Genomic DNA, 23280 nt, shown 5'->3' on the forward strand with positions numbered 1-23280 from the left:
AAAAAAATATATATTTTAAAAATTGTGATAATGAAATAAGGTGGCTGCACGATAACTATAAAAATGTTTTTGCAATATTCTAAATAATAATGAATTAGAGAAAATTATTCATCCCACAAAAGGGTCCTATGATTATTTTTTGCACCAGGCCCATTCTCGTGACATCACTAAAAATTGGTACCACATTGGGTAAAATATTTTCATATTCACTTACCAATAAGAGGACTTTGGTTTTGGAAGCAAAAGTTCTCTGCAAGAATCATAATTTTTCTTATGAAGAGCTAAAGATCTTCCAGGAAAGTATATGCTTCTCCTCTTCACAGTTTTGATAAGGTGTTTGCTACCAGGTATGGTTTCTGTCTTGCGAACATTGTGTCTGCAGGAAAACAAAAAAAATTCTGATTATGCAATAAATGAAGCATCTTAAGGGAAAGTTTACAGCATATAAATTGGTTTTGGCAGTTTTTTAAATTATTTTTTTTCAAAGTAGAGATAATGCTAACAAAACATTTTAACACAATGAATTGATTTACGTTTGATATTACACTATAAAGGTTTTACAAAATTTGACAAATGCAACCGGTAAGCATTTGCTCGAATGTAACTGGTGAGCTTCTTCAAGTATAAAATAATTTTTATAAAACTTTTATTGTGTTTTATACTGGCCTATAAAAACAAGATGACTTTTGAGACTTTTTTTTTTTTTTGCTTGAATGAAAATAGTTCACCACTAAAGCTTTTCTGGCTATTGAATGTCAAAATGTGATGTGTAAATCACTAATCTAAGGAAACTATTTTTTTTTTAATTTAATTTTTTTTAAATCCCTTTTTTCACTCAATGGACAGCAAGATTTTTGAAGAAAGTTTAGTAAAATTGTTACCTGAAGTTGAATTCAGGCTGGTCCATCTGAAGGCACATCTTCATGGGTTTGTGCGAATAGTCCAAGTTGACTATTGCATCCAGTGCCATGTTTCCTCCAAGAGCAAAGTCCACATGAGTCTCAACAAATGATGTATCAACTTGACAAAACCCTTGGATCAATAATGCTGCACTACACATTAAAAAAAAACGTAGTTAATATTCTTCATCTAAAAATCATAGTCCAATCTTGATTTGATGAATCAACACATGTTTATGAAGTAATATGGTCCCAAAAATTTCTGGGGAGAATGTCTTTCCTATTTACATTCTTTCAATTTTACAAACTACTGTATTTTAACGTATATGAGGAACCTCCTTTATGCCAAAAATTTGGTCTCAAAATTAGGAGGCGGTATCTTACACATGTATAGTATATAGATATTAACAAATTACACTCAATTCCTCAAAACTCCAATCTAACAAGACCAACAGGAAAAGTTAGGAAGTCAACAATTAGTGAAAAAAATCATGAAATGGTGGTGTGAATCCAGAAAGAAGTGATTATAAAGACTTAAAAAGTGTAGCATAAGTAACAACATGCATGGTATTGAGACTGATGCAATTTACGACAGGAGTGATGATTAACAAGTTGATGTATCAGCTGAAGAGTGATGAATTTAATGGTTTCTATGGTGAATAAAAAATATCTTTGATGAAATTTTTTCCAAATTTTAAGCCCAAAAAAAAAAGGTTTCTTTATGCACCTTAAAATACTATAATTGTTCAAGTTTAAACTAGTGTCAACTGTATGCAGAAATTCTGAATGTTATTTTCATTTTATCTTGCAAAACAAATGTCTTGATCCTTATTCTATTGAGGTGTCATTTATAAAAGATTATTATATAATGATATTTCACACATCCTGTTAATGGTTGTGATATAGTGTGATCCAAAAGTTAAGCAACTCTTTCTAAAATATTTTATTTTTAAAATGCTACAAAGAAATAAATCAAAGAACTATATTAGTTTGAATGAAAAAACTTTTATATATACAAAAACAAAAGTTATTTCAAAATTTCACATGTTCAAAATCAATGTGAGTCTTCTTAAATACAAGCACAAATTCTTTTTGCCAGAATTCTGGCCACTTTCAATCTATGAAGGTGAGAAAATTTTTCCCTCTACTTCACGCATTTCATGCTGGCTCAGTAGAAACGAACACCCATTTTGCTTTTTATATCCAACATTTCTAGTTTCTCGAAACCAGACACCAATCACAAGATCGTTGTCTCATTGGGAACAGAAACATTTGAAAATTCATTTTTAAAGGTCTTAATAATGACCTCGAATGAATGAGTTGAAAAATATTGTTAAGTTAAAAAAAATACTTCTGGCAAAAATTTTTTTTGATAATACAGCAAATTAAGACCTCTGAGAGTATCAGTGCACATGGAAAAGAAAAAAAAGACTGCATTTCGAATAGTATAGTGTTACCATCTATCACAAAACTTTGCATTTACGATCGGTAAAATTTGAGAAAAAAATATTTTGTAATGGGTTGCATGACTTGGATCGCTCTGTATAATGTCAAGTTTAGCAAGATGTTTATATAAGTATGAGGAAAAACACAAAGTTACAGTAGGCTTACTTGTTCTTCACTAAAGCATGGGCATTTTTATTCCACATGGATACTTCCATAGTGCCAGAAACATCTGACGACACCCCCCCTTTCAAAACAAAATTAACTGCAATACCATTTTGAAGGATGATGGTTCTTTTTTCATTCATGAGCAAGAAATTTGCCTGAAATCCAAATAATATTCATATATGTTAAAGGGGAGAGAAATAAACATTTTCTTTTAAATGTATAATTTCTCACATACAAATAAATCATTGAATTTGTTACAGTTCGCCAAAAGGATTTGGATGAGAAAAAAAAAGACATTAAATATTTAAATAGAATATGAACATTTTATCTATGGACAGGATTTATAATCCATACTACAAAATATTCAGATGTTTCTGCAAATTATAGGCAGGAAATACTGTAACTGAAACAATAATATTTTTACCTATTCAGATAATAGATAAGATTTTAATAGCAAAATGTAATTTATTAAGAATTACCTGTAATGCAGAAGTGGGTTCAGAACCGACTCCGGACCATACCAATCCCATAAGTTCGGAAGTTCCAGTAAAAAATGTATACGGTCTGAGATGCACGTTAAAAACAGAAAGTTCCATTCCAACTGAATTTTCCTCAGGAATTTCCATAGCTTTCAGTTCATCTTCTGTAAGTCCAAAACCATTCACAAACAAATTTATCTATATATTGAGAAAATAATAGAAAGTTTTTTAATCATTCTCCATGATGAGCTTCAATTTCTTTTTCGTTTTATCTTTTTGATTGAAAATGTTATCAATGAAAAGAAAAAATTAAACGAAATCAAGATAACTCTTACAGATAACAATGGAAATTCTTTTCCATTCACTATTTTCAAATCCATTCCTGTTCGCTTTAACATTCCTGTCTTGCGTACTTCTAGATTTATGCCATATGTAATATTTGAGTCATGAGCAGCTAAGAATAAATTGAATACAGAATATGTATTAAAAAAAAAACAGTATATAAAATGAGTAATTTCACTTGGGCAAAGAAAAGCTTTGATCATTTTATCACAGGAAATTACAGTATTTATTAAAGCATTGATAGTATACAAGTTCTGCTTCATTAGCAAGATAGTATGAATATTTTAAAAAGATCTAAAATTAATGCTACACTTTTCTTGGAACGAAATTCAGTGAAATATTATTACCATGCAAGAGTTTGGTGTACACAGTTGAAGAGCCATTTTGAGCCAATATATTGTAGTTTGCTATAGACATATTCATCATGACCTTCTCCAGACTTGCTCTAAAAATTGAAAGATGAAAAATTATAAAAATTGTACTTTTTAAAGTTTCACCACCCACTTTAACAGATTTGGTTTTTATATCTCATTGAACTGATTTCTTATATGTGAGTTTAACCCTTTAACTGTGCGAAAAAATTATATTGTTTTTTTTAGTCTCATTGTATAAACTTTATTTTTAAATAATGAGGGGAAAGTAGTTTCAAGCATGGTCGAACCCCAATGTAACAAATTGGAAGAAAACGACAATTATATTCTTTAAATCAGGGTCATATTGATCAGGAGCATAAACACACTCGAAACAGCAAATTTCAAAAGCTTACTTTAGGGTTGCTGTTACAACTTATTTCTGATACCAATTGAAAAAAAAAAACAACTTAAGAATAAAATCAGAATTCTTGAAAAAATTGCTCAATGGAAGTTTGTTTAATATGTCCAAAACATTTTTATCAAATTGTCAAAATTGCCATTTTTTTATTTTCTCTTCAGATGATTCACTATTCTTCACTTGTCAAGACAGTGCAAGCTTAAACTTTATTATTTTACTAAAATCTAAATGCAAACAACACTATGTTTTATAGTATTGGTGTTACATTGATTGCTGAAACCTTCCTACGTATATTCTGAATGGCTTTATTGTCTCTTTACTTAAAAAGGAAGAGATTCCTGTTCCCCTCCTTTTTTTTGTTTGTCTCTAATGAACAGATTTTAATTAAGGTTATACAACCAAGAAATTGAATAAATGCTAATATACTGTATCAACTATTTTAGAAAATGGTGAATACGTTTTTAGAAACTATGAATTTCATACTGCTGAAGCTGATATTTTTCTGATCAAAATAGCTTATATGAATTCAGCTTTGGATGACAACTGTTGCTCATGCAGGTAAGATGGTTTTGCAAGTTTCACAAATCACATTACAATCAAAGGTCTGTTGAAAATATTGAAAAATAAACTTACTTTACTAATGAATTTTTTGTGGCAAGCTCATGAAGTGCAGCCAAAACCAAAGTATTCACTTCATACTGATCCGAGTCCGACAGTGACAACATCAACTTTGTAATGGTGTCAACAGTTGGATTCGCTTCTACTAACAGCTCAGCCGCAAGGACCCTAGCTGCAGAATCCTGATGGTTCCAATATTCATTGTTCACTCTTTCTAAAGCAGGAATAACCTGTTATGAATATAAGCATAATATGTGTAATATATGTATTTAATTTCATTCTGTTATGCTGTGATTACTTATGTACTCAAATAGATTGATTAGACGGGGACCTGAACAACACAAATATGTACAAAAATAGATTCATGCCAGAGCTGTACTAATCTCAACTAGTAGTGAAATGTTACACATATGCAGTACTGTCTTCATAAAAGAATGTTACAAGACATCATAATTGAATATAATAAAATAAAATTACAAACTTCTGGAGTAAAATGTTGATGTCCTATTTCTTTCAAAGCCTGCAATGCAACAAAACCAACATTTCCACCCATAGGAAGTTGTTTCAATAAGAAAGGTATAAATCTAGGATGAGCAGCATTCTGCATTGCATACAACTGGATAAGTGAACATTTCACATCATTGCAAGGCAATCCTTTCAATATTGCATCCACAGTGTCATTAACAATCTAGAAGGAAAAAAGAAATAAAAGCTGAAGATCAGAAACAAATTTTCAGTAAAAAATGCCTCAAACATAGAATATTATTTATTATCTATGATTAATAAAGTAACAATCAAATGCTTGGGATAAGTCTCACTGTACTGTGGCATATGGTCCTATGTTAATACGTATAAACAGGCCTGTCAGGTCAGAGCAATTGCCCTCCCTCTGACTTTTACAAAAATTTAAAATTTAAAAAATACTATATAAATAGACAAACAAGATGAAATATATGAATACATATATTGAGTATATGTTCTTTGCTCCCTTCCCCTGGAAAAAAAGTTGAAATGACAATCCTGTGTATTAAGAGGCCTAAGGATAAGCCCTTTGAGAATGATTTTTTGTATAGATTTTATGATACATTCCCGATATTTTATCCCACAAACAATTTTTTATTGATCTGTTCAGTGTTTTATTAATTACAGAAATAGAAAAAATTATACCTGGTTATACATTTTCTTGGGGTTTTCTCGACAAAATGAGTGTAAAATGGATGACAATGCAATCATCACAGTAGCATGAAGCTTTTCACTCCTAAACTTGTTCATTGAAAGTTTCTAGATGAGAGAGAAAGATTGATTGAATATAACATCTATTTTAGAAATGGTACATGCATAACTTCTGTTTAAAGAGCAATGAGATGAATAGAAGTAAAGTAACCAAAAGCATCATCTACACATAATTAACTATTATCAGTACCAAAATAACATATTTCACGATTATATTACTTTAGTCAAGAAAGCATTTAATTGAATCTAAATAACACCAATGGATGCTTACAAAAATGATAATGCATACTAAACAATAATGTTAAAGGTTTTGATGGTTAAATTAGCTGTATAAATAAATAAAAGCCTTATACATTTTCTGCTTGTAATTTATGAGAACAAAAACTAAAGTTCACTAAAGTATTACTTTTATTTTATTAGTCGCACATTTGAAACTATTGAAACCCTCGAAAAAAAAGTTAAAAATTAAATACTGCTTTGACTATAGTCAACTGATATATTTCAAGTTGGGACTTACTAAAGTTTTACGCAAAACCATTTCATTGGGAAAGGGAGATGCAGCAAGGCATAATAAATATCGCTCTGGTATTGTGATATCATCACTTCCAAAATCAATGAGTTCAAATGCGACATCCAATGAGTCTTCTGTTTGAGTTGCAGCAAGAATATCCATCAACGGAATTCTGAAAATAATAATACTGAAATTTTCTAAAAGAAATTACCCAAATTTCGGAATAGCAAAAATATTTTTGAGAAGTTAAACATCAGGAGTTTCTCTTATAATTTATTCACTTTTTTTATGACTATACAGGGTGATTAAGTTTCCATGTAAAAAACTTTTGAACGGTAGGAGTGGGTGATCAAGCATAACAAAATGAGCCATATTCACATAGAAAAGCAAAAATTAATTCACTTCAAGGCAATTTAATCATATGTAATAACAAAGTTATTGGACAATGTTTTTTTTTTTAAATTTCCGGCACAACCCTCTAGGTAATGCATTGCCCATGGCAATAGACCTGAATTGTACTAAGTTTGAAAGAAAAAGAAAGAAACTGTGACAATTCCTACCATACATTTCCAAATAGAATGTGGCTCAGTAAAAAAAATTGAGGTTCTCTATTTCCTTTAAATGTTTTTACAATAAATTTTGGGTTATCTTTGTAGATACCAGTAAATAAAAATTAATATGTTTGCTTCAGTAACTTCAGAATTTTTTGTTTATATTAATATGTAACCTTCATTATGCACTTTTGAATGCAAATTAAATTTAATGGTGACCATAAGACAAGATTACTGCTCTATTTATAAATGTATTGATAAAACCATACCATACAATAAAACTAGTATTTGAATGAGTTATAAATACTATATTTTTATTCTAACTCATAAGACAATTTTTATCTTTAAAGTTTCGTTTTCTTAATTATATTAATTAAGAATGATTGATTGGTACCTACAAGATTTGTTCTTTTGCGTTCTTGAAAACAATCAGCAGTTCTTTTCGAGATGCCTTCCTGAATCCATCTAATACTTTCAAAAATGCTGATACAGATTTCAGTTTGCCTATATAAGCCTGATTGAGGTGATCAGCATACTCTTGTACCAATTCATTTAACTAATAAAATACAGGAAATATATATAATGACCCACAGAAACTGAATTTATCATTGACATAGGTATACACAGTTATTGGAAAAATTGAGGTGGGGAGAAACTTGAACCCAGTGTTTCTATACATACAAAGATGGTAAAACGGGGGGGGGGGGGGGTTTCGAGCCTATGGCACCCAATACAATTTTATGCCTATGATCATTGACATATATGATTGCCTTTGAATGAAAACATGTTTTAACATATATAATTTTGAATTTATTCTTCAGCTTTTAATAACTTAACTGAGTTAATGATTCACAAAGTTTGAAACAAACAAATTTTGATATTGTTTACATTATAAGATATAACTCAAAGGAAATGATTGTTTTTTTAACCACATCTAAGTAATGTCTGTTAAGAAGGATTTTACTGTATTTCTTATTATTTAGGTGTATTACATCATTAACATGAAGAATGAAATGTGATTGAATTTAAAATACATTGATTGTATACTCCACCTCATTAAGGATAATCTGAAGCATTAAGGGAATTCCTATCTTGTCACAATTATTTTACTTAAATATTTTTCAAGTATATCACCGATCTCTAAATTGTATTAGAAGATACCAATCCTCTTTCACTGAATATCATCTGCATATTTCTAATCAGAAAGTATAGTAGCTTATACACCCAGAATTTTCTGAATAAATAAAAAAAATCTTGTAATACATGAGTACTAGATTTCTTACCGGTTTGCAGTTATCTACACAAATATCTTTTTTTGGAATAACTTCTAAAGAATCTTCCTGTAATTTTACTCCTAATTCTGCAATGACATTTAGTTTAAAACAAAAAAGAAAATCTTTAACAATGAAGGAATAAAATGAACCAGTAAAAAAAAAAATTCAATGAAATTTAGAATAAAAATTACTAGATTCATTTCCATCATAATTTTTAACTTAACTAATTTTTGAACCTATTATTGGATTTATCTGTCAGTTTGATAGCATACAAGAACATTTTGGATTATAAACTATAAATAAAAACACAAATAATTAATGGCTATAAATTTGTTTGACCTTACCTTTAGAGAGAGTTGCGATTGCTAAAGATAAGCTGCCCACCTTAAGAACTTGTTGATCTGGCAACTGTTCAATAAGTTCCATTTTAATTCTAAGAGAAAAAAAATATGTTAATATTTTTTCCAAAGTTTCCATGTTACATACTGTTATACACAGCTACAACTTCTTACTGATATATTTTTCTTGTCTGGCGACCATAGTTTCAACAGCTGAGATTTGAGTTGACTCCTCAAACACAATCATTTTCTGTTGTTTAGAAGTGGCCTATTTAATCATAATTTCTTAGAAAAAGTATGAAGCATATTTTGTATTGTAATCATTTCATTATTCATGCCAGTTATTTTATGCACAGTAGAGCTAATCTTATCAAGAACCTGTATGAAGTGAATTACAAAATCATTTCATCCATGTCTACTTACTAGGGTTCTAACTGAAGCCTGTCTTACTTTTTTGACTACCTTCAATTTTTGAAGAAATACTGTGTGTGGAGGAGACATTTCTATGCATTCTTCCACAATGATAGAAAAAGTATGTTGGCAAACAATAAATGACATTTTTAAACTATTCAAATCTATGTAAATCATACAAATACAATTCGTTTCCTGAAATGTGACATAACATATTTTTTTTAAATATTGACAGTAAAGTTCTTTTGCCATGTAATAGCATTCAGGGCACATTATTTGCATATAAAGCCCTTCAAAATTTTTCTCTTCTGGATATTTCAATGCGTTAAAATTAAAGCGTTAAGACAATTAAAGGCAGTTAAAAATATGAGTAATTTCATAACTAATTTTACTCATTTCACTTCTTAATGTATGAAAATACTTTTAATTAATCAAAATTTGAAAAAGTATAAATTTGCACTACAACCCTATCATACTCTATGCAAATGTGGGGGATGTGCCACTTTTTCTCACTTTAGATATCCTTTTAATTTCAGGGAGTGCAGTCCTGACTTTAAGGATTATGTGTGTCCTGTCATTGAAGTTAAGGCTGAACTCCCTGAGGTTAAAAAAAGATATTTACAGTTCAGTACTGGGTCTGAAAAAGGGGATTGATTTCGAGAAAAAACAATTTTTTTAAATAGTACCATGTCTATTACCACAAATCAATGAGCTCGAGCAGTATAATTTTTAGATTTGAAACAGAAATTTATTATGAACAATAACCGATTGGAATAACCTCCCAACAAACATTATTGATTGTACAACAGTTTGATTTATTTTGTAAAATCAACTGTCTCTTCTGCCAAATGTCAACACCACATTCACTCGTATAGACCTCGGCCAAGCAATATTGAATAAACGAAATAAATAAATGAGTAAATACAACTCACTTGGATTTGATGAAAACAGCTGCCTGTGTCCACATATCCAAACTTATCATTACTTCTTCTGTTCCACTGACAGTTTTAATGACACCATCAGGTAATAAGTTATACAGCAGCTCAGCATAAGCAGATGATTTAGAAGATCGCATCTGTGGTTAAAATATCTGGATCAGTGAATGAAAGAACTTCATGAAGCACAAAATAATACAGTTGAACTTGCTCATAACGAACACAGATATTACAAATTTTCATGTTTAACAAAGTTTTTCCATTTCCTGCAAATTTTGTATTCGTAGCTTATCTATTATGCTTATCAAGTTGGTACAGATATAACAGTTTTACTCATAACAAATATTTTTTGCCGGTTAGTACTCTTTACTTTGTTACAAACAGGTCCCACTATATAATATTCCAATGAGTTTGTCATTTAAATGTCAAATAAGGAGTATGAACAAGTTAGTGCAACCAGAGATTTGTAGTTCTATAAGGCTAATATTTTGTAAATTTAAAGTAGAAAAGCCATCTAAATGACCATAATTTTGCATGAGCAGTTTTTATGAGCAATATTTTTTTTTTCAGCCATCTTGTCCAACATTTAGCCTACTGTGTCCCTTGCATTTGAATAATCTGAAAGTTTAGACTTCTAGGGTTAGAAAAGCTTCAGCTGTTATAGTTTATTAGTACCTAGTACCTTAGAATGGTTATAATTTTCTTAGTACCGTAGATAAACATATCTTTGCATCCAAAAAATATATATATCATGTTAAATTTTGTAGTTCATTTCTTTAGCCCTGTAATAAAAATACACCAACTGCTATACTATGCTAAAAACACCAGTTTTGCTCTTGTCCTACCACCAAAATTTAATAAAAAAAACAAAAGTTGGAATAAAAAGTGACAATTTTGTTTATGTGTCATAACCATGATTCAATAATCCGATAAATGTGAATGCAAACGAAAGATGTGTAAAAGTAAAGATTCTCTTCTTTTTAATAAAAGTGTTTGTTTAAGTATATGTAAAAATATAAATTTATAAAAGAAAACATACAGTATATGAAGTTTCAAGTTATTTTTGAAAAAACAGCAACATTCAAGTCATTTTTATTTTGAAAACAGACATTTCGACAAACCTTTTCTACTATATAGTGTTTGTTTTTCCCAGATGAATTGCTGCAACCTGTTCTGTTTTTTCTCACAATTTTTCCATCGACTTTGTAGGTTATTCTGCAAATGCCTGAAGCATCTAACTAAAACAAAAATAAAAACTTGATTTCTCTGGAGCAATCAAAGTTTTAAGACAAAAAATATATTTGCATAACAGTGACTAATACTATGTGTGAATAGAAATTAAAAAATATATTTTCAAATTTTCATTCCTCATCCTCTTTGCATCAGAGGTACACATATGTGTGCATCATTTTTAAATTATTCTTTTTTTCAAGTTATGACCTGAGGTACACATGCGAGTACCTAACTCAAATGGTCCTAGTAAAGATATTGATCCAAATAAATAAACTATTTTTTTTCCTTTTTACATGGCATTTTGACATACAACAAACACAAATCACTCAAAAAAAAATTTCGCTCAAGTGCAAAAAGGAACATCACTTTGCCCTGGGGCCTGTGCTGCTGTGAAGACGACCCTGGTTGTAAGTCAGATTTTTCTAAAAATATCAATATATATGTCCTATTTATAACCGTACACCCCATCTTTGGAAACTTGTTTTTTTTATGTATTACTTTTTTTAATGTTTATTTTCATTCCAATCTCTTTCAGAAAAAAAAATCTGCAGATAGTTCATTTCTGTGGTTTATAATCAACACTAAGAAATTTAGATTGTTTTTAAAAGCATAATCTGCAGATTATATGTAGAAAACTTGATTGATAATGAATACAGACCTCTTTTGTAACTCCTTCTGTCGGACGTAGTTGAAAGAGACTTGCTAATCCTTTCTTTATGTTGACCAAGGATTCTACATCAGGGAGGGAATAAATGGATTTTATTAGGCCATCATTCCAATGGATGTACAGTGGAGGATATGATAAATCGTCGAGCTTAGACCTGTGTTTGGTTTCACTTCCAGAGTCGTGGAGGGTAGAAGATACGTGCAACATTGGTTTCAGTAGCTACATCAAGAAAAGCCAAAGGAGCAACATAGATTTAGAAAATGCAAATTTTGCTGCATTTATTTCATCCTCATCTCCAAAATCATACAGGCCAAATATTAAAAACTTTAATATCTAAGAAGATCTAAAGCATCCTTGCTTTAGTACACTTAGAGACCTAGTTATAATGTCCATAGACATACCCATTATATTCGAAAGGGGAAGGGTGGGGTGTCTTTTTTTTCTTTCCAAGGAGGGTTTCCTCCTCACATTTTTTACTGCAATCAAAAACAGAAAATGAACATCTCAGCTGGGGGGAGGGTTGTATGTTGGCGGGACCTTCGTAAATCAATGTTATAAATGAAGCAACATTAAAAACAATAGATGTCACACTGATGTCTGACTGCATAAAGTGATCTCAGATTCTCTTCTTATGTCAGACAAATTATAAAGCCTCAATTTTTAAAAAAAAATTATTCATACACACACAAACATACACTTAAAAAAATGTCATTTGATCATTTTAAATGATTTAAATCATTTAAAAATGTCAGAATATATTAATAAGCGAATAGTTAGATAAATTTTGATACATACTTGTATGCCCAAAAGACTCTCTTTGGCATTCGCTGGATTTTGCCAGATATTCGTTACCAGAAATTCAGTTGACACCTTATAACCCACATCCCTACCAACTGAAGCACTACGACTGGTTATATTTGAATCTTCATTGAGCAGTACTGTGAACTGGTAATCATATTTATATGAAATTCCTGGTTCATACTGAAGAGCAGTAGCTAAAAAAATAAAAGAGCGAAATCAGAACAAGAGCATTTTACCTCAGCAGAATTAACCACTTCATGATCAAGGACATAATATTGCATCCAAATGCCGGTGGAATAAATTCAAACAAGTTCTCCCTGTTTTCTTCCTTCTCACCTCATCATCGTGAAGCTTTGTTTTTTTTATACCCTGATAGTGATTTTTTTCCACACATGATGTAATGCATGGATGCACCCGTCCCACCACTTAGGGTATTCAGGTAACTTTGTAAACTAGACGCCACCATTCTACTCAGTACAGATCTGATCCATTCTCTCAGTAATAAATCCTGAATCAAGAGTCAGCGGATCCAGGTTTGGGGGGGGGGGTGGTGCCAACCCAACTTAAACCGTCGTGTGGTTTTTACTGTAGATACAGATCTATAGCCTTCGACCGCAGGGCTTAGCACTACATAATGGCAGCGCCAAGCTAAAGTCGTACTCTACACATAAGGGCAAAATACCCAACAGTAGGGTAAAACGAATGTCTCATGACGGTCTTCCACACATTATGTATCTTTCTACTACTTATATACATATATAGTGAAACCACAGAAATATGGCCCGTGATCTTGCATGAAAAAAATAGAGGGTTCATTCTTTAGTAGGGATAAAAGAAAATAAACATCCTCAAAAGTTGCTGCTGGAGTCTTTTCCCCCATTTCTTCCTACTGAACAATGAATCCTCTCTTTGGTGATGGTCTTTCCATGGTCACACTATGTAATGTGAAAGAGCAGGTAGGGTGAGGAGGAAAAGGGAAATATATATCTACTTTGCACCTACACTATCATAGACTTATCTATTATATTTTACTTTTTCATTTTTTTCCTCTGCTTCCCTTTCTTTCTTTTTTTTTCGTTTTCCTTTTTCTAACCTGCCATTAGGTTAGGACAAGGTTACCATATTTATCGAAGATACGTCAAATATAGATCACCCAAATTTGTTGCCAACTGCTTGTAAGTGAAGGGATTCATTGGAACAAATGATTTATAAGCAAATATTTTATCATGAAGTTCATTGAAAAACTTGATACAATCTTAAAAATGCATGAAATATTGTTTTTTTCCCAAATTTTTTTCCTTTTAATTTTGGAATGTTTTTGAGAGTTCACTGCATACATATCATTTTTTTTCTTGAACCATGACAACATAAACATTAATTCTACCCAGTTCTGACATTTGGATAGCTTAAGTTTGCATCTGGTATTTTTTTAACTTTATCTTCATTAATACAGTAATTAAATTGTAATACTTATTAATTTCTTGTTTAATGAAATGCTTCATTAAACAACCATTTTATGGACTTTCAAATTGAAGCACACACAGCAAAACACATACTGATAGGTTAAAATGATGATCTCCCCTTTATCACTGGTATCCCCCCCCCCTATTATTCTGGGTTATTTCTGGACCAATTGGCAACTTTTTAACCTTTGGGTATCACAGACTTGGACAGTTAAACCCTACTGCAGCAAAACCTGGTTTATAACAAATAACATTTTTGGTACATATTCAAATGAGGAGGATAGGACCAGGGGTTAACTGGTGATCCTTGGAAGGATTTTAGAGGACAGGTCTGTGAGCTTTTGAATGAGAAACAATTTTGTTATTTTATTATTATTGCATACTGATCATTGTTCTGTGGAGTTCAAGTATCTCATCAGGTTGGAATTGTGGGTTAGAGCCCTTAATCATATTTAGCACAAGTAAAACCCAAAAGACCCCTGTCATGCAATGTTCTCTTATTGGATAAGATATGGTGAACCAAATTTCCAGATCTTTGAAGTTTGTTATAAAGAGACTTGGCTGTTGATAATGCTTGTGCGTATCAAGTGCTCAAGGCCCCAAAGCAAAATGTTTTGCATTGTTCTGCAATGAGCCCTTAGCTGACTGGAAATGGTTCTGTGGTAAATATCTCTATAATAATGTTTTCAACACAGAAGAGTTTCTTAAATTTCTTACTGAGATTGTTCTGTGACGTGCATCACAACTTTTGCAACTGCTCTGGGGTATCAAGGTATGTTCACAGTGAAGTCAATTATTTTCTTTCAATTCACCCAGCAAGTCACAAAGTTATGTTAATCCTATCTTCCATTTTTGTTATAATGCAAGACTCACTTTTATTGTTGCTACAAAATCTAATCCAGATCACTAAATATGTTTCCCTAATTTTATTTGGCAATCAGAATATTTATGAGGCTTGGTATAGTTTTAAAAAAAAATTATTCAGGAAATATATTAATATGAAGGTATATTCATCAGTGATTTTTTTCAATGCTCATGACTAGTTCCAAACAATTTTTTTTCCTCGCATGAATAACGAACATTGAAGTTAAAAAAAGCCCTAGAAAGTAGGTTGTGTAGAATTGCAAATACCAAAATATCTTTTGCTTGTCAAAATGTGATGGATACTGATGGAATTTGGCAAGTTTAAAAAGTCCAATATAGAGGTATGCCTGTATTTGTGAAATATTTATGTACAAAAAATCTCCATGAATATCAAATATGTTTATTCAGATCAATTTCCACGTGATTTGGTGATACAAAATATTTTCAACACGAGCTGAAACGCAAAGAGAATGTTTCTTATACAATTAGCAACAATCATAACGATGGTAAAACCGTAATTATGAACAAATGTAATGAAGATCTCTATAAGTAATTGCACATATCAATTTTAGAAATAAAACTATAGACAAAATAAGAATAAGAAAATACATTAATCATGTCTTCACAAAATATTTTGCCAATATACAGAATTTAAATTCACTTGCACAGAAACTATACAATTTTTTTTTCCATACCATATCTCATGAACTACTCACACTTATTCATTTAAAAGCACAAAAAAACTTACATTCATTAAAATAAAAACCACCAGAAAGAAAGGAGCTAAACATTGAAAAATCATTTTCCAAGCACTGTTAAATAAATGTTTGTGGAATGAGGAAAAGGATAAGAAGATTGGATTTTATGTTAAATTACTCTTTCATCGAGTTCTATATCTTCATTTCAACATAATTATGAAAAAAAGTTATAGTAACCACATTAATCCTAATAAAAAATTTTGGCCTAATAAATGAATATATTCATTAATCAAATGACTGTCTCTTTTTCGACAACCAATGAATAATTCATTTTTATGTGTGATTTTCACACACAAAAATAAACAAACTTGGTTTTAAAAACCAAAGCTAAGTTGATGCTCTTAATAATGACTCCCCACCCCCTCCCACCACATTGTTGAAGAAAAACACAAAAAATAGTCTAGTTGTTATATGAAAACATTTGAAACTCATCGTGTCAGTTGTTGTAACAGAATGGTAGATATAACACTAAATCATAATGATGAACATCAACTGTAGTAATCTGAACCAAAAATTTTAAACAAAGAGGTTATGAAATTTCTTATTATTAATTGATTTTTTGTTATATTCAATCTAATAATTTTATCCAATTATCACAATTAACAAGAAGGTATAATTCATATCTTTTTAGAAACAATGAAAAAACCTAAACTCACAAACACAAAAAAAATTTAATTTTTTGGGTTACATATATATCAGCTTATATCTCATGTGTTGGTGGCAATAAGCTCCAAAACTGGTAAAACCTAGTACAGGAATTAGTAAAAAGTTTGGAAAAATGCAAGCAAGCATTTTATTTACAGATTTTTAAAATCTCACTTTGATATACAGTGAAATGCCTATATAACGATACTCCAAGGGACTGAAAAAAACATATCAATGTAAAGGAATCATTGCAGTGGTTCTCAAACTTTTGCCCCTTACAGCTCCCTTGCCAAACTCATAATTCATCTACAACTCTCCAGAATATTTTATATAATAGATATTTTCACTAATAAAAGAACCACTTCAAAACATAAATAGGCACACAAATCAATATCTCCAACACACTTTGAGAAACACTGAGTTATTGCTATAGATTAAGGGTGCATAACCTCCGGCCATCCAAGGGGTTTCATCTGGCAACGCAAGGTGTTCTAGTAGAAAAGTGTCAAAATGAAGGTTGACTCTGTCACCTGGGATAAGTTCTATTTTTGGCATCCCCCTCCTCTTTTTTTGAATAAACAGGGTAAATTTGGTGTTCTTCTTGGTCCAGCGTCACCAGAACCCCCCCCCCCACCTTCCCTAGGCCGACACATTTCTTTCATAAAAACACTGGGAGATTAATTTGCAAATTATCACAAAAAAAAATGCAAATGCAAATAAAGTTGCCAATTATAGCAAGAAAAAATGAATTGGTAAGGGCAAGTTATTAATTACAGTCAGAAAAATCATTAAAGGCAAATAAAGGGCCCATTGCAAATTGCAGCAGCTTACTATTTTCCACTACTGACAATTTTTCTTTAATTTCAGCAGCAGATGGCAACTTTACATGTACTTCATCAAAAAAAATATACATATTTAATAAATATATGAGAACATATATGTATGACTATAATCAATTTATAGTATAGAGTCATAATCCCCAAAGCAGTGTAAAAAACAGCAGTGCCAAAATTTGTGATGTACGTCACAGAACAATCTGGAAAAATTTTAAGAAAAGTGTAGAAAACACTGTTATGGGAATTTTTACAAAACATTTCCAGTCAGCCAAGGGCTCGTTGCAGAGCAATGCAAAACATTCTGCTTTGGGGGGAAGGTCATAATTATCATAACATAATTTATAAGTCACAGAAAGAAAGAGACATTGCATAAGTTAGGGAAACCAAAAATGTGGGGTCATCCCCTACATAATAAGTTTCTCGCCCTCATATATGGTCTGTAGACAGAGAAGATTGTTGACCTCCGTTATAGATGGAATAAGTATATTAACAATATCAAAAAATATCAGAAGTGGAGTAATATCATTATATATAGGGAATTATCCCTATAGAGGATATCATTATATTATATTTTCACCGTATATTGTAAGCTTTTACCAGTGAAACTTGAGCATGACCTATCTCAAGGCTCTTACTGTAATATACATACAAAGTAAGGACACCAGATTAATCATGATAATTTAACTATAGCTATGGCCTCTAGTTTTAGCAGTAAATAACCCATCATCAGTTATGCAAATCCATCATTGGACACACACTGTGCACTGGAGTACTTAGGCATCATCAGCGGACTCAACTGGCTGCTCATACTGATGGCGCATGATATCGCGTCGCTGTCTAGCCATGCTGACCCTCATGCTCTCTCGTTCGTGATAACGGCACAATTTGAGCACAGACAAAACAACAAGGAGCACCGAGCACACCCAGCAGCCCCACACGCCGAACTGAGCCGTTCCTATCTGGACATAGAATCCCTCTATCTTTATCTTGTCGGCCGTGTCTATCTCCATCACAGAGGCTTCATCGCAAGACCGAAACCTTTGCGTCACTGCCTCGCACCACGTCTTGAATCCGATCGTGACGAGGATGGAAGCGATGAACGCGCACACGGTCATGATGAGCGTGAGCAAGCTCTCTAGGAAAGCCGAGAGGAAAGAGCTGTCGGATCCCTTGTAGAGAAGGATCAGCATCCTGGCCGACTGGATAGAGGACACGATGAGCAAGAAGCACCCGACGAACAGCACGTAGATGCAATATCCCCTGGACGCCCAGACAGCGCGGAAGTTGCCGTCGTCCAAGAAGCTGCCCTTCGTGAAGAACAAGCAGTGTCCTTTGAAGCAGCCCATGTGTAGACTGGTCGGGACTACGACACACATCGACAGCATCAAATTCACCAGGTAGCCTGTCGTCTGCGACAACAACAGCACGTTGCTCACGACCGCCATCTCTGATCCAATTATCGTTCTTAAATTTCAGCTCCAAACATATCTTGAGAGAGATGATTAGTAATCAAAACATGCCGCGTTGGATGGTCGGTAGAATCAAAACACGCGGCACAACAAACTCCTAAAAACCGACAAAATTCTCTTTCGACGAAAAATACTGGTTGAATCTAAAAGGGAAACACCAATAAAAAAAAACAAGACGCTATCCTTCAATAATCTTAAATCGTCTCGCAAGTGGGAAATAAACAGCGCATCAATCACGAAAAGATCATAAGCAAACAACAAGCTCCGTTCAGCTGGGGAAGGAGAAGGCAAAGATCGAAACCATCGATAATAAGGAGACGCTCGATTAAAGTTATTTGTGAGGTACTCAAACCAAAAGAACTGCATTTTATCTGTTTTTTCTCTTAAATAACTCACAAATTCTAATAAATTTAATTCTAAAATGAATTTAAGACATCGAATAATTATTATGACGTCATTACTTGGGCACACTGAGCTATAAGTAAAGTTACTTATAGCTCAGTGCTTGGGCAGAATCGCAAAACTTGAACTGTTTAGTGAACTGCACATACCCACTGAGCTAGAAGCACAGCTATAAGTAAATTTCACTTATAGCTCAGTGGCTGGAAGTAAACTTTCCTTATAGCTCAGTGCACAGACCTGCCCACAGTCGGCAATCTGAACGTATGCGCAGAGTTGACGTGAAATTTTCAGTTGTAAAAAAGAAGCCGGGTCCAGACCCACACAGCACCACGTGATTCTGAGCTGCGCGAAACCGGTTTTGGTGGTGTAACTGCACAAAATCAACTATTTAATCCAAAATCACCCGCACTGCGCTAGCCGCAACTAAAAACCAGTTTTTTCTGTAGATTGAAGCTGTTGTGTAGCGCTGCTGGTGTGTATCCGGGTATAGAAAGAAACACGCGATGTTTCTCCACTGTTCATACAAAGTACGAAAGACTTTTTTTTTCTTTTTTTCAAGCCGAGCACAACTCAGGTCTATCGCCATGGACAATTTACTACCTAGTGAGTTGTGCCGGAAGTGTAAGTATGTGTACCTAATAGTCTGAGTGCGTATCTAGTGTTGTGTATGAGTTTTAGTGCTGCCATCTATATCTCAGAAGTGAAGTAGTACGAAAGACTGGACACCAAGCGAAGATGAAGTGCTGAAAGAAAATTCACATGCCTCTGTGGAAAATTTAATCACCAACCTCGAGCGACCCGGTGGCGTATTAAACAAAGTTTACATTCCTAGATGTATACCAAGTGTAATAGAGGAATTTAGCTGCTCATAACTGGTCGCAATCAGGGCCGTAACTAGGCTGGGGCAACTGGCCCACAAAAGTTTACATTTGTTTTGCATAATAATAACTCTTTGAAGCGGGGGCCCCACAAAAGTTTCAATTTTGTTTTGCATAATAATAACCCTTTGAAGCGGGGGCTCGCAAGGGAATCTGCCCCGGAGCCCTGAGAAGGCAAACTATGGCCCTGGTCGCGATGAACTAATAGGTCCCTTATAGAAAACTACTTGACAAAATTTACTTTGCCGAAGAGTTGGATAGTTTTTTTTTTTAATCTATCTAATTACAGCTGAAATTCGGTATTTGCTGTGGTATAGGAGATATTGGGCTTTCACGACGGTGTTGCAGGTTCGAATCCCGTTGAATTCGCTTACGTTGTTTTCCTTCCCTTCTATCTTCGTAACTTTATTCATCGTAATTTTTTTTTGAATGGAAAAGAATTTCAAAACTGACAGAAGGTGTGAACAGGACCGTCATTAGGCTAGGGCAACCGGGGCACTGGGGCAATCCCGAGCCGAATGGGTAGGCTCCACAAAATTTTTCATTTGTTTTGCATAATAATAACCCTTTCGAGAGCTCCCCCCAGGAAAAAGTCAGCCCCGGGGACCCGAGAAGGCACACTACGGCCCTGGGTGTGAATGATACTTTTTTGAAAGTTTATCAGGCAAACGTTCAAAGTATTTTGATGTATGAAAGAAACTGTTTTCTTTGAGAAACGAATTTCCCTATTTCCCCCCCCCCCCCCTTCTTTTTTTGACAGATCCTTTCTCTTTTTTTCCAGCTGCCACGCACATGGTCAGCGGTGACAGTTGTACTTTAAATTTTAATAGAAACCGTAACTTATTACGAATAATCCCCCGGCTGCATGAAATTCGGAGATACGAATGTCGTCACTTTGAAAAAAGAATTTCATCATAATCCAATTATTCACCGGTAATAAAATTTTAGGGAATGGGAGAATATCGATTTTTCCACAGGAATTTTATTTAATTTTAATTTTTTTGTTTATAAATCATTGATAATCATTCTTTATAAACTTTTTTTTTTAAATACGGTATTTCTCTTTAAACCACTCGGCGAAAAAATCGCAAAAAACAGGCAACGCGTTATTTAATCTGCAACCAGAAATTCAGAGATTTTTCTAACGTATAAAAATTTATTAAAGTGAAAATAAATAAATTAATAAAAAAATAAACATAATAAATACAATTTTTTTTACCGTATTATTAAAAACATGTTTCACTTAAACGCCAGATTTTTCAGTCTCACAGTATCGAAGTTAGCGAGTCAAAACCGTTTTCCTAAAGCTCCATCCCTCGTGATGTTTCGCTATCTTCTATACTCGTGCAACCAATCACTCGTGCCAATTCCTCTCTGGTACAACTGAGAATGTAATCTTTGTAATTTGTAGTGGCTCTACCATTAAGGTACAGAGGACTGACACTTTCTTCCCTTGAAGCAGGAGTCTTCAACCTTTCAGACAAGTCGGGCCAAAAAACAACGCCATGAAGCCCAATAAGTCATACTGCGATATCCAGATTCCCACAATGCCGTCCTAACGGGTGGGCTGCGTTTCGCAGCAAATTTGAATTATCTATATTTTCCGAATCGGCGATAAATCTGGTAACCTCGTAACCTGGTAATCTGGTAACCAATCAGCATATATGGCAGTCATCAGTGGCTTAATGGCGGAGCACTCGCCCGGTTGCTAGATTCCCCCGCAGGGGGCATGTTAATTTTCATTCCGAATCTTCATCTTCGCTTGGTGTCCAGTCTTTCATACTTTGTATGAAAACATGTAATTATGTAAATTTAAGGTTTGACCATTTGACCTGAGTCCACGATTTTGCCCGCATTTTTACGTAATTTCGGACATTCCGACTTCTTTGTACACATCTGTCCCGTTTTTTCCCGTATTTTCAACAGAACCTACGTAAATTTTAATTCTTCACTGACATCAAGGATTAATATTGTTTATATTGTTGCAGTTATGACTAAAATTATAATATTCATCTCAATATTTGTCATGTTTGACGGCTTTCGCTTCATTTCCCACTATTTTGTCTTTATGATTTCAAACATAATTGGCAGTTTGGTTTTTTTTTCGATTTCCCGTATTTTTCTCTGTGGAAAAATTAACCTGTAATAAAAATTAGCCAATGTAGAGGAAATTCAATGGATATTTTGGCAACGTTAAGTTTAGAAATACAGTCGACACTCGTTATAACGACCTTCCATCGTTTCACGGAAAATGAACGTTGTATCGAAATTTTAAAAAAGTCACAGAAGCTTTCTAATAAAATTACATATTCCGACGTAATAAGAACGTAAGCAGCAATGAAAATACACCAGGTTAGAAATAATAACATTTAAATCAATTTAAAATTAAAATAAGGTGGAACACAGTTAAGGACAAATTTTGTTGATCTCTTTGCAAAAAATGAGCGGGCGGAGCTAAATTCGGACATTGTAACGGATGGAATGATATGTTCTGGTCGCGTTATATTGGATTGAAAATAACATAGCATGAATAGGAGAAAATTTGGAACTTAACGTACCGGTCGTTATAATGGAACCATCGCTACAACACACAGTCGTTATAACGAGCGTCGACTATAATATTGAATTTTCGATTGTTGAAATGAGTAGTAGTAGCGCATGGTGGATCTGAAGTCAGAAGACTTTTTTATGAATTCATAAAAATCGAATACATTGTCGCATGAGTTAGTGTGTTTAATTTATTAATTAAGAAAATCTCACACAGATCAGAAAAATTTTTCTCAAAAAGTTATGTCATTTGGGAAGTTGAGCCATTTGAACAAAGAAATGTACAAGTATGTATTAAAAGAATATGAGGAAAAAAAATAGAAAAGAAGAAAAAGGTCCATACCTGGAGTTGGATGAGTGTGTAAGACACCTAATGGAGAAGAAAGATAAAAGGAAATTACGATTTACAAGGAAGATTAAATCTTTTGAATTTCAAATTAGTAAACATTATTTATATACTACAATGCTTTAAAATGTTCGCATATACTATATTACAAGATTTTCAGCTGAAAATTCGAAATAGAAAGAATTTCATCATCTACGAATGATGATGTAAAATGAAATTGTTATTGTCGCATTTGGTCTTCAAAAAATATTTTTTTTTCCTTCTAAATATGTAAACGAAAATTGTAATTTTGTAATTTTGTAAAGCTATTTTAATTTTGTAATTTTTGTAATATTTTTAAATCTATTGTTCTACTTTGCACTTTCGTAAATCTCGTTGGACAATTTACCTGTTTTGGC

At 32.8% G+C, this 23280-nt stretch overlaps 2 protein-coding genes across 4 annotated transcripts in view; both read right to left on the minus strand.

The window, feature by feature from the left end:
* LOC149069337 (microsomal triglyceride transfer protein large subunit-like) overlaps positions 1-23280 on the minus strand; it is a 31872-nt gene that overhangs the window by 3023 nt on the left and 5569 nt on the right. The window contains exons 2-19 of one of the 3 annotated variants that reach the window (XM_089249566.1): positions 22880-22906; positions 12669-12868; positions 11865-12092; positions 11095-11211; positions 9971-10113; positions 8634-8722; positions 8299-8375; positions 7414-7571; positions 6471-6636; positions 5888-6001; positions 5202-5408; positions 4736-4950; positions 3679-3776; positions 3325-3443; positions 2990-3187; positions 2511-2665; positions 882-1052; positions 215-376 (exon numbers count right to left, since the gene is read on the minus strand). In XM_089249566.1, coding sequence (XP_089105692.1) covers positions 215-376; positions 882-1052; positions 2511-2665; positions 2990-3187; positions 3325-3443; positions 3679-3776; positions 4736-4950; positions 5202-5408; positions 5888-6001; positions 6471-6636; positions 7414-7571; positions 8299-8375; positions 8634-8722; positions 9971-10113; positions 11095-11211; positions 11865-12092; positions 12669-12868; positions 22880-22906 — 2644 coding nt within the window. Of the gene's footprint in view, positions 1-210; positions 377-881; positions 1053-2510; positions 2666-2989; positions 3188-3324; positions 3444-3678; positions 3777-4735; positions 4951-5201; positions 5409-5887; positions 6002-6470; positions 6637-7413; positions 7572-8298; positions 8376-8633; positions 8723-9970; positions 10114-11094; positions 11212-11864; positions 12093-12668; positions 12869-22879; positions 22907-23280 lie in introns of those variants that run through there. The other 2 variants (XM_089249567.1, XM_089249568.1) reach the window with 2 other exon arrangements.
* Positions 15382-18970, minus strand: LOC149069338 (transmembrane protein 179). The gene has a single exon (XM_089249720.1). It carries the CDS (start codon positions 18683-18685, stop codon positions 18014-18016), a length of 672 nt encoding a protein of 223 aa, XP_089105846.1. The 5' UTR covers positions 18686-18970; the 3' UTR covers positions 15382-18013.

The sequence above is a fragment of the Pholcus phalangioides genome, unplaced genomic scaffold, assembly GCF_987345545.1.
Source record: "Pholcus phalangioides strain wild (caught in Gottingen) unplaced genomic scaffold, Ppha-v1.0 ptg000022l_1, whole genome shotgun sequence".
Lineage (NCBI taxonomy): Eukaryota > Metazoa > Arthropoda > Arachnida > Araneae > Pholcidae > Pholcus > Pholcus phalangioides.